Source organism: Callithrix jacchus, chromosome 22 (genome assembly GCF_049354715.1).
Source record: "Callithrix jacchus isolate 240 chromosome 22, calJac240_pri, whole genome shotgun sequence".
NCBI classification, from domain to species: domain Eukaryota; kingdom Metazoa; phylum Chordata; class Mammalia; order Primates; family Cebidae; genus Callithrix; species Callithrix jacchus.
Genome location: NC_133523.1, coordinates 1,201,102 through 1,212,625, shown reverse-complemented (window position 1 = coordinate 1,212,625; position 11,524 = coordinate 1,201,102). Strand labels below are relative to the sequence as shown.

At 62.4% G+C, this 11,524-nt stretch overlaps 1 protein-coding gene and 1 pseudogene across 2 annotated transcripts; both read right to left on the bottom strand.

Moving 5' to 3' along the window:
• Positions 1-5,693: 5,693 nt before the first annotated feature.
• On the bottom strand, positions 5,694-7,384 carry LOC103789704 (uncharacterized; annotated as a pseudogene).
• Positions 6,926-11,236, bottom strand: FAM174C (family with sequence similarity 174 member C). 2 transcript variants are annotated; one of them, XM_035285265.3, is made up of 4 exons: positions 10,951-11,236; positions 9,229-9,345; positions 8,135-8,230; positions 6,926-7,391 (listed from the first exon to the last, which is right to left on the bottom strand). In XM_035285265.3, exons 1-3 carry the CDS (start codon positions 11,220-11,222, stop codon positions 8,173-8,175), a joined length of 447 nt encoding a protein of 148 aa, XP_035141156.2. In that variant the 5' UTR covers positions 11,223-11,236; the 3' UTR covers positions 6,926-7,391; positions 8,135-8,172. The 2 variants fall into 2 exon arrangements, with proteins under 2 accessions (XP_035141156.2, XP_008985151.2); XM_008986903.5 differs by lacking the exon at positions 8,135-8,230.
• Between the last annotated feature and the right edge of the window lie 288 nt (positions 11,237-11,524).

Here is an 11,524-nt window from a genome sequence, read left to right as displayed (position 1 = left end):
GAAGCCCACTTTTAGGGCCAGGTGCGGTGGCTCAAGCCTGTCATCCCAGCACTTTGGGAGGCCGAGGCAGGTGGATCACGAGGTCAAGAGATCAAGACCATCCTGGTCAACATGGTGAAACCCCATCTCTACTAAAAATACAAAAAATTAGCCGGGCATGGTGGCGCGTGCCTGTAATCCCAGCTACTCGGGAGGCTGAGGCAGGAGAATTGCCTGAAACCAGGAGGCGCAGGTTGCGGTGAGCCGAGATCGCGCCATCGCACTCCAGCCTGGGTAGCAAGCAAAACTCTGTCAAAAAAAAAAAAGGAAGTCCATTTTTTCTTCCTGTTTGAACCCCGCTCTTCCAGGAAGGTCTGTTCCCCGCACCCCCCAGCACTCTAGCATCCCTGCCAGGACCAGGCTTTCAGTCCTCTGCCCTCCAGGGAGCTCGGCCCGTCTGTTCTAAGCTCCGGGTCTGGTCCACCACAGACATCCCTGGTTGGAGGCCCAGGGCTGGGCAGGTGTCTTCAGTGTAGGGCGGAAACCTGCTCAAGATGGTGGCTGAGGCAGGCCCCAGTCCCCCGCCAGGACCCCTGCACAGACTCTCTTGGCACCCCTGGAGTGAGGGCCTGGGGTTCTAGCCACACAGGGCTCTTCCGGCCCAGGCAGGCTGCACAAGCATCTAGGCAGCTCGGTCTGGTTGGGCTCTTTGGGAAAATAGGGGGCAGCCACTCCCGGAGGCGAGCACCTTCGGGGTAGAGGTGCGGTGGCTGCACCCAAGCACAGGACGAGGGGCGACAAGCCTGGGGTCTTGGCGTTCCCGGCCCCAGCATGCCACCTGGCAAAGATGGGAGTTCTAGAAGCTTCCCTCTGCCCCGGGACCAGAAGCCCCTTCCTGCTTCGAGGAATCTCATGGGTGGGGAGGAGTGGGCTAGGGTCGGGAGGAGGGGTCTCTTCTCACACCAGGACGGGGACCTGCACAGGTGCAAACTGGAGGGCACCACCTCCGCCCGGGCACGGCAGGGCCACTCATTTGCATGCAGGGGCCACCGAGGTGAGAGCTGCCGCCACCGCCACCGCTGAGCGGATTTGAGCAGAAGCTCCGTTTTCCTTCTGTTCTTGTCTCTCTCTCAAGGTCAGAGCCCAAGCAGGGACGGGAACAAAGGCGGTGAGTCCCCCATTCAACCTCCCCGCGCCCGCTGGCCGCTCCTAGAGGAAGGGCCTGGGGAGGGGAGGGGAGGGCAGGGCAGCTCCGAGGCCTGGCTTCAAGCCAGGCTGCCCTGGGGAACCCCTGCCCAGCCGGGGGGGCTGCTGGGGGGGTACAAGAAGCCCTGTCCCCTCCCGAGGCTGGGGCTGTCCCAGCTTTGGAACTCGGCTGTGCCGGAGATCACTCTAGAGTCAGCTTCCTGTGGAGCCAAGGGTCCGAGGTCAGGCTCACTCTGGGGACAGGGGTCAGCCAAGGTCAGGGGTTATCCAGGGTTGCCATCAGCCTCAGGTCCGGAGCCAGGACAGGGCCGGATAAGGTCTGGTCCTGTCCCCTGCACTGCACTTCTGGGCCCCGGGTCTGCCCCAGCCCAGCGCTGGCCCCCAGCCTATGCCCAGCACTCTCTGCCCACTGCCCACGGGGCCAGCCCACAGGGCTTGGGCTCGGCGTCCCGCAGCCCCTCAGCCTTCAAAGGCCGAGACACCGGGAACAAGCTAAAAATATGCGGGGAGAAATTTCTCATTACAGAATAAATTGGACTCAATCCGCTGCCTGCCCTGGTGCCAGCAGCGTTCAGAAGCCCCGTCTCAGCCAGGCAAGGATCAGGCGGCGGGGTCATGGGGTGCTGGGGCCTGGGCAGGTATCAGGCTCCACTCTGGGTGGGAGCCCGACCTCTGCCCATCCCCTGACCTGCAAAGTTCCGACCCAGGGTCTGCACCTAGCCCCAGGGGTCAGGGCGTTTCCCTGGGCTGGATCACTGTCCTTGAACATAAGAATGTATCCCTTTCTCCTGCCAATACCCTTAAAATCCCCACCCCCGTCCAGGTCCAGCCAGGCCCTTGAAACCTTGGCCTGGACCCAAGACTCCTGCAGCCCCTGCAGTCAGTGGAGGAAAGGAACAGGTATAAAGCCCTATTTTCCCGTTCACCCTCCTCCCTTCACTCCCTCCTCTCTCCCCTCCCTCCTCCCTTCACTTCTCCCTCCCCTCCCTCCCTCCCCTCCCTCCTCCCTTCACTCCCTCCTCCCTTCACTCCCTTCTCCCCTTCCTCCTCCCTTCACACCCTCCTCCCCTCCTTCCTCCCTTCACTCTCTTCTCCCCTCCTTCCTCCCTTCACTCCCTCCTCCCCTCCCTCCTCCCTTCACTCCCTCCTCCCCTCCCTCCTCCCTTCACTCCCTCCTCCCTTCCCTCCTCCCTTCACTCCCTTCTCCCCTCCTTCCTCCCTTCACTCCCTCCTCCCCTCCCTCCTCCCTTCACTCCCTCCTCCCCTCCCTCCTCCCTTCACTCCCTCCTCCCCTCCCTCCTCCCTTCACTCCCTCCCCTCCCTCCTCCCTTCATTCCCTTCTCCCCTCCCTCCTCCCTTCACACCCTCCTCCCCTCCCTCCTCCCCACTCCATCCTCCCCTCCCTTCACTCCCACCACCCCCCCTCACTTCCTCCTCCCTCCCTCCTCCCTTCACACCCTCCTCCTCTCACACCCTTTCTTCTCCCTCCTCCCTTCACACCCTCCTCCTCTCACACCCTTTCTTCTCCCTCCTCCCTCCACACCCTCCTCCCCTCCCTTCACTCCCTCCTTTCTCTCCGTCTTCCCCTCCCTCCTCCCTTCACTCCTTCCTTCACTCCCTCCTCCCCTCCCTCCTCCCTCTCCCTTCTCCCTTCACTACCTCCTCCCCTCCCTCCTCCCTTCACTCCCTCCTCCCCTCCCTCCTCCCTTCACACCCTCCTCCCCTCCCTTCACTCCCTCCTTTCTCTCCCTCTTCCCCTCCCTCCTCCCTTCACTCCTTCCTTCACTCCCTCCTCCCCTCCTTCCTCCCTTCACTCTCTTCTCTCCTCCTTCCTCCCTTCACTCCCTCCTCCCCTCCCTCCTCCCTTCACTCCCTCCTCCCTCCCTCCTCCCTTCACATCCTCCTCCCCTCCCTCCTCCCTTCACTCCCTCCTCCCCTCCCTCCTCCCTTCACTCCCTCCTCCCCTCCCTCCTCCCTTCACATCCTCCTCCCCTCCCTCCTCCCTTCACTCCCTCCTCCCCTCCCTCCTCCCTTCACACCCTCCTCCTTTCACTCCTTCACACCCTCCTCCCTTCACTCCCTCCTCCCCTCCCTCCTCCCTTCACTCCTTCCTTCACTCCCTCCTCCCCTCCTTCCTCCCTTCACTCTCTTCTCCCCTCCTTCCTCCCTTCACTCCCTCCTCCCCTCCCTCCTCCCTTCACTCCCTCCTCCCCTCCCTCCTCCCTTCACATCCTCCTCCCCTCCCTCCTCCCTTCACTCCCTCCTCCCCTCCCTCCTTCCTTCACTCCCTCCGCCCCTCCCTCCTCCCTTCACATCCTCCTCCCCTCCCTCCTCCCTTCACTCCCTCCTCCCCTCCCTCCTCCCTTCACACCCTCCTCCTTTCACTCCTTCACACCCTCCTCCCTTCACTCCCTCCTCCCCTCCCTCCTCCCTTCACTCCCTCCTCCCCTCCCTCCTCCCTTCACACCCTCCTCCCCTCCCTCCTCCCTTCACATCCTCCTCCCCTCCCTCCTCCCTTCACTCCCTCTTCCCCTCCCTCCTCCCTTCACACCCTCCTCCTTTCACTCCTTCACACCCTCCTCCCTTCACTCCCTCCTCCCCTCCCTCCTCCCTTCACTCCCTCCTCCCCTCCCTCCTCCCTTCACACCCTCCTCCTTTCACTCCTTCACACCCTCCTCCCTTCACTCCCTCCTCCCCTCCCTCCTCCCTTCACATCCTCCTCCCCTCCTCTCCCTTCTCTATCTTCCGTACCCTCCTCTCCCTCCTCCTCTTCCCCCTTCCCCTCTCCCTCATCCCTCCTTCAGGTCCAGGGCCTCAACACAGGCCTGTGCACCAGCGTCCCCCCCACCCGTCGCTGTCCCAAGCTGGAGCTTCTGGCTCCCCGTGGGGACTGAGGGCCTGGACTTCGATCTCCAGTTTTTGTTGTTGTTTTGAGACGGAGTCTCCCTCTGTCACCCAGGCTGGAGCGCAGTGGCGTGATCTCGGCTCACTGCAATCTCCGCCTCCTGGTTGAAGCCATTCCCCTGCCTCAGCCTCCTGAGTAGCTGGGACTACAGGCACCTGCCACCGCACCCGGCTAATTTTTTTTTTTCTTTTAAGTAGAGACGGGGTTTCACCATCTTGGCCATGCTGGTCTTGAACTCCCAAACTCGTGATCCACCCTGTCTTGGCCTCCCAGAGTGCTGGGATTACAGGCACGAGCCACGAGCCTGGCCTGGACCTCCAGTTTTATGTAACTTAAGTAATGTGAACAGCCACGTGTGGCTTCGCAGGAAAGCACTGGGTGCTTCTCAGAGGCTGGCTGGCCTGGGAGGGGAGGTCAGTGGCCTCCATGTGGGGGCAGTGATGGCACAGGTCCCCCACACAGGAGATGGCGACCTGGGGGTGAGACCCCTGGAGGTGCGGGATCAAGGGTATGGGGGTCTCAGCGCCCCCAGCAGGGGCTCAGTGCCCTCCCTTGCCTGCCAACCCCAAGTGACTAAACCGTCCCTGGGACACCCTGGCACCAGGAGCCCCATCTTCGTCTCCCCAGGAGATGCCAGCGAATGTCAGGCCCCACAAGGAACCCGATACGTCCAGCCGTCGAGGCCACTTCCCCAGCACCCACCCGTCCCCATTTCACAGACAGAGGCCTCCCCTCTCCAGTCTGGGCCGGACCCGCTGCTGAGGCAGAGACCCCAACCCAGACGCCCAACCAGGGGCCAGGCAGGCTGCTTGTCCAGTGGGCTCAGCGAGGGGCAGGGGTGGGGCTGTGGGCTTGAGACACCCCCTCCCCAGGCATGGGGTCAGGGTCCCAGCACAACCCGCTCCCCAGGCCTGGGGTCAGGGTCCGAGCAGGTCACACCTGTGTGTGTGACCCCGTGTCCCGAGGGGCTGAGTGCATCCTGTATGTGGGACTGTGCTGACTGTCGTGTGTCTACAAGACCGTGTTCTGTTTATGCCCATGCGTTGCTGGGGGTGGGGGGGGAAGAAAGCCTCTGCCTCCCCCCCCCCAACTCCCAGGCACCCGCACACACACGCGCTCCCGCAGGCACACAGGCCGCGCGCCGGCCGGGACCTGGGGCCTTTCATCTCCGGCTGACAGGTCCCTCTCCGGCTCTTAGCCCGGGAGAACCCCGGCTAACAGTGCATTAACCTTGGGGGGCTGCCAATTACTCTGCACCAAGGCGGGGTGGGGCGGGGCTGATGGGCACTGACAGGCAGAGGGGGACCAGGCGGCAGAGCCCCTCTCCCCGCCGGAGGGGGCAGTGGCGGTGGCGGTGGCGGCTGGGCTGGGGCTGCGGCGTGTTCCGACTCCGGATGGTTCCGGATGGAGCTCGCAGGTCTCCCCTGACCTCATTAGAGTAATTAATGTGCCTTTTGAAGCTGGAGAAGCGCTCGGAGCTGTGGGATGTTGGGGGGCGCGGATCACGGGGGGGGGGGCCGGGCCCGTGTCTTCCGCGCCTGTTGAAAGCTCGTCCCAAAGGGTCAAACATGGAGACGGAGACAAAGTGGAGGAGGCAGAGGGAGAGACACAAACGGGACCCGCGTTTGGAGACAGACACAAAGGCCAGGCAGACGCGGAACAGCAGAGCCTGGGCTTTAGGTGTGACCCACACACAGCCGGGCCGAGCCACGCTGCCCTCTCCACCTGCAGCCTCTGGCGCCTCCCTTGGGCTCAGACCTGAGTTTGGGGGTTGCTTCCCCAAACTTCCCTGCAGGATTCCCCTAATGAACAGGCTGGGGCGGGCAACCAAGGAGGACTTCCTGGAGGCGGCAGCTGAGGCTGGGCAGAGGAGGGCCCAGGGCACTGGAGGGGGAGGAAGGAGAAACGTGAACAGTCTTGGCAAGGCCTGGTCAGATGGAGATGCCCAAGAGAGCAGATGGTATGAGAACGAGGGACCCCGGCCTGAGGGAGTGACAGCCTGGCCCCCAGTAGCCCCTCCCAGCCTTGGCGGGGCTGTGAGATGCGCAAAGCTGGGGGCTGCCCGCCCCGGTGGATGTGGGTCGTGGGGGGCCCCGGAAGTGGGGTGAGCAATGGGCCCTCATGGACTGGCTTTCCCACATGAAGGGTTAGGCCGGGAGACCGCAAACCGACTGGGTGGCACAAGGCTGCCACCTGGTGGTGACTCCTCCTCATGACGGCGCAGTGGTGGCTCCAGCTAGATTGCCCGGGGGAGACCTCGGGCTGTGGGTACCCACAAGCCTCGGTCCAAGGCTAACCTCATGGGCGACGGGGTGACAGGCCAGAGAGGGACTCTGTCCAGACACAGCCCCCTGCAGGAAGAACAAGACACCAGGGAAGCCGATTCGGCACCTCGCCAGGGATGGGGTCTCGGGCTGGCGGTGCCATAGAGGACTGATGGGGGAGGGGCGGCCGGCAGGAGAGCTAAGGCCACAGGGAACTCCAGCCTCCCACAGCACAGCTTGGGGGCTCCCCGGGATCATTGCCAGAGGTATTTGTGAGGTGACGTGGGGTTCCTCTGGAAGGGGGGGCCCATGACACCCAGACTGAAGGTGGCACAGAGGAGGGGCCCTGGAGCAGGGGCTTTGACAGATGACTAGGAGTTCTATCCAGGGGTACAGGATGCTGACAGGCAGGGCCTCATCCCAGGCAGCTGGACACGGGTCCCCCTTCTGTCTACCACACAGGTTCCTCACGTGGAGGCAAGGCTGGGGAAGCCACGCATGGTTGCACGTGGCAATTGAGTCCAGCTGGAGCCCCCCGAAACTGGCTGCACCGTATGCACAGGTCTGGGGGTGGCGTGAGGTCAGCACCAGCGGCAGACATGGCTGTTTATTGTTCCAGCCCGGCAGGAAAGTGTTCCAACACAGGTCCCTTGGGTCACCTGCCCACCCAGCCTTGGCTCAGGCCTGCCATGTCCCTGAGGAGGCAGGGGAGAGGCACAAGTCACAGGCAAAGCAGCCTCAGAGTCCTGGGCAGTGGCTCTCGGGGCCCCACCGGTCTTCACCGGGACCCTCAGTCAGGCCGGGGTGGCATCCGGGAGGTGAGGCTGTGCAGTCTGGCGACGGGTGCAGGCAGCAGCAGGAGGGCAGACTGCACAGGGTCCAGAAGGACTCTCAAGCTGGCACTGGGTGAGGCTGGCACTGGGGGAGGCCAGCCCGGAGGTCCGCAGAATAAGCGGCGGGGCGGGGGTTGCTGGGCACTGGGTGGGTCCTGTCTCCTGTCCTTCCCTCGTGGAAAGGCCGCCTCCCTGGCTCAGCATCTGGAAGTGGGGGGTGCAAGGGTGAGAGGCGAGGAGTAAAGGGCCCCGCCTGTCGTCGGGCAGAGGCTCACACAGGTCACGCAGCAGCTGGCGGCCTGTCTAGGACCCTCAGTCCACCGGGGTCCACCCTGCCTCCCCTGGCCTCCTGGGCCCTGCTTAGCTGCCCACCTCGGGGAAGGGGCCCCCAGCCAGGAGGTGGAAGAAACCTGGGAGGGGTTCCCAGGATGGAGTCAGACCTTGGGGAGGGATCACAACGTCTCCCTCCCTGGCGGCTCGGAAAGTCAGAAGCCACCGTGTCCCTTGGTCTCCCAGCCTCCAGGCCTGCCATACACCAGCAGGCCACGGTCCCCACAGAAACCACACTGCAGCACAAAACACCCATCATTCCCTGCCTAGGACCCCGCCAACACCCGACCCCTGCCTCTACACCCACACCTACCCAGTCCCACCCGACCCCTGTGAGGCCTCGGCCTCTGTCCCTCCTGTTCCCTCAGCCCCGTTACACAACAGGGAGGGGCCCAGAGTGAGCACCCACTCCCCTAAGCCCAGCAGCTGCTTTCCCATCTTAAAGAAGCAAGAAATGAGGCCAGGCGCGGTGGTTCGTGCCTGTAATCCCAGCACTTTGGGAGGCCAAGAAGAGAGGCTCACTTAAGTCCAAGACTTAGAGACCAACCTGGACAACAACGCAAGGTGCTATCTCTAATTTAAAAAGAAACTAGGCGGCTGGGCGTGGTGGCTCATACCTGTAATCCCAGCACTTTGGAAGGCTGAGGTGGGTGGATCACCTGAGGTCACGAGCTTGAGACCAGCCTGGCCAATATGGTGAAACCCTGTCTCTACTAAAAATATCCAAAATTAGCCAAGCATAGTGGTGGGCACCTGTAATCCCAGCTACGCAGGAGGCTGGGGCAGGAGAATCACTTGAACCCAGGAGACGGAGGATATGGTGAGCTGAGATCAGGCCACTGCACTCCAGCCTGGGCAATAAGAACAAAACTCCATCTCAAAAAAAAAAAATAGGCTGGGTGCGTTAGCTCACGCCTGTAATCCCAGCACTTTGGGAGGCTGAGACAGGTGGATCACCGGAGGTCAGGAGTTCGAGACCAGCCTGGCCAACATGGTGAAACCCCGTCTCTACTAAAAATACAAATATTATCCGGGTGTGGTGACAGGTGCCTGTAATCCCAGCTACTTGGGAGGCTGAGGCAGGAGAACTGCTTGAACCCCGGAGGCAGAGGCTGCGGTGAGCCGAGATCACAACATTGCACTCCAGGCTGGGCGAAAGTGAGACTTTGTCTCAAAAAAAACCCATAAACTTCAAAAAAAAAGAAAAGAAAACAAAAGGCTGGGTGCGGTACGCACGCCTGTAATCTCAGCTCTTTGGGAGGCCGAAGCAGGCGGATCACAGGTCTGGAGCTCGAGACCAGCCAAGCCAACATGTTGAAACCCCGATTCTCCTAAATACAAGATTCGCCAGGCATGGTGGCTGGTGCCTGTAATCCTAGCCACTTGGGAGACTGAGGCAGGAGAATCGCTTGAAACCTGTGAGGCAGAAGCTACAGTGAGCCGGAATCTACCCACTGCACTCCAGCCTGGGAGACAGAGCGAGACTCCATCTCAAACATAAATTAATAAATAGAATTTTAAACTAAAAAAAAAAGGTGGTAAATGGAGGCTGGGATAAGTGATGAGCCTGCCCAGGGAGGCCCCAGCCTGACCACCGATCGGTCAGCTGTGACCGTAGGAACCACCCCCTCACTTGGCAGAGTCCACGGATCCTCCTGAGTCTCCAGCCCCGCCAGCCCCACCAAGGTCCCAGAGCTGAAGGGCTGCACACCATCTCAGATTCCGAGACTCGAAGACCGTCTCCTCATCGCTGTCCAGCGAGGCTGTCTCGGTGGGGTCCTCGGTGTTGGCCAGGAGGCCGTATCGCCTCCGCTGAGGTTTCTTCAACCTGCAAGTAGGTCCAGGCACACTCAGTGGCCAACCAGCTGTCCCAGGCCCTCCCTGCCAACCCTGCCGCCTCCTTCCCTCAGGACCCTCATTGGCATCCTCTACCGGACTCCCCCAGCCCTGCTGCAGACACCCCTGGTCTTGCTGTGCCTGTTTCTTTCATGTCCTAATCGCCGAATGATTACCGCTCACTCCCACGGCAGTGACAGTGAGCAGACACGTCCCCAGCAGGCCCTGCTCTCTCTCCTGTGCCAGGACCCCAAGAGAGGCACGCAGACATCACTCCCATCGCACTGATGAAAAGTGAGGTTCACACAGTGGGGAGACTTTGCCCAAGACGACAAAATAGAAAGCCGTCTCAGCCCCAAGCCCCTGGCGGCCAAAGCAGCTGGGGAGGCAGGGAGGGCCCAGGACACAGGCAGGGGAGAGCAGGCAGCAGATGCTTCCACTGAAAGTTGTGTGGAGCACAGGGGAGGCTCGACACAGGGTCCCTAAAATGCAGCATGGCCAGGCGCAGTGGCTCACATGTATAATGTCAACACTTTGGGAGTCCGAGAAAGGAGGATCGCTTGAGCCCCCAGGAGTTCGAGACCAGCTTGGGCAACATGGGGAGATACCATCGCTACAAAGTTATAAAAAATAAAATGCAGCGGCCAGGCGCGGTGGCTCACGTCTGTAATCCCAGCAATTTGGGAGGCCGAGGAGGGAAGATCACAAGGTCAAGAGATCGAGACCATCCTGGTCAACATGGTGAAACCCTGTCTCTACTAAAAATGCAAAAAATTAGCTGGGCATGGTGGCGCGTGCCTGTAATCCCAGCTACTCGGGAGGCTGAGGCAGGAGAATTGCCTGAATCCAGGAGGCGGAGGTTGCGGTGAGCCGAGATCGCGCCATTGCACTCCAGCCTGGGTAACAAGAGCGAAACTCCATCTCAAAAGAAAAAATAATAATAAAAAAATAAAATGCAGCTTGACTATGCCACGGTGGTGATGGGCAAGAGGGGTAAGATCCTCGATGTGTGATAAAAGCCCACCCGGGAGAAGCAGCCACAGTGGGTAGTCAGGAGCCCGGAAGAGATTGGGGCCACAGGCCAGGGAAGCCGGGGTGGCCTGAACAGGCAACAGCCCAGGGGCTGCCTACAGCTGGGGGCCCCTGTGAGGGTCTGGGGACGCAGCCGCGCCACCCCGGCTGTGGGAGCACCCAAAGGGGGAACACGGCCGACCCTGGCGACGGCTCAGCTTCAGTGGCTAGAAGCACAAAAGAAACTGGATCCCTGGAAGGGCCGTGGCCGCAGGCGGGAAAAGCAGAGCAAGGATGGGCAGCCGGCGACAAGGAACCAAGAAGGACCGCTCGCCCCGCCAGGGCCTGACCCTCGCCCCGCACGCTCTGGCATCGGCGGCTTCATCTGAAAAACCCACGTATTAAGAGGCTGGAACTACCGGCAACCGGGAGCCCAGCCACAGGTTAAAGAGCGAGCGAGTCACGTGGACTGTTCCCCACCCACACCCGCTCCAGCAGGGAGGGAGGGGCCCGCCCCGCACGTGATACAGGAGGCGCGTGCTGATTGGCCGCGGCTGGGCCACCGCTCTGCGTGCGCCTGACGCACCTGAACTCCCGGATGAGGAAGTAGAGCACGGCCAGGCCGCAGAAGCCCATGACCACGTAGAGGGAGCGTAGCAGCGGCGAGCCCGACGTCCCCGGCGGACGTGCGTGCGTGCTATTGTACGGGCCGCCGGGCTGGCTCCCGTTCGTCACGGCCGGTGGCGGCGACAGTGTGGCCTGCGCGGGCCGCGGCGGCAAGGCCTCTTCGGCACCGCACGGCAGCGCCGCCAGCAGCAGCAGCAGCAGCAGAGGCGGCGGCAACACACTCGGCCCCATGGCCCGGCGGAAGCGGTGGCGGTGCCGCGTCCCTACGTGTGGCTGTCAGTCAGGCACGCGGGGACGATGCCGGCCAATGGAGCGCAGGGGCGGAGCTTGATGCCCGGCCCCGCCCCCCTCCGTCGCAGCGCTACCCAGAGTGCCCCGCACGCCTCCGCTGAGCCTCGTTCTCACGGACCCCGCCCGTGGGAGCCCGGGAAGGCGCGGCAGGCAGAGCCCGTGACCGGCGGCTCAGGAACTCGGGCCGCTCGTCCCCACCCTTCTCCCGGCCTCAGGGACCCTCGGGATGCTTCGGCGGTGTT

Excerpts from the sequence above, each read along its gene's own strand:
- FAM174C (XM_035285265.3), bottom strand. The coding sequence starts at position 11,222 with ATGGGGCCGAGTGTGTTGCCGCCGCCTCTGCTGCTGCTGCTGCTGCTG. Across the intron at positions 9,346-10,950 it reads TTCCTCATCCGGGAGTTCAG|GTTGAAGAAACCTCAGCGGA; the intron begins GTGCGTCAGGCG and ends ACCTACTTGCAG. Across the intron at positions 8,231-9,228 it reads GAGTCTCGGAATCTGAGATG|TAGAGACAGGGTTTCACCAT; the intron begins GTGTGCAGCCCT and ends GGATATTTTTAG.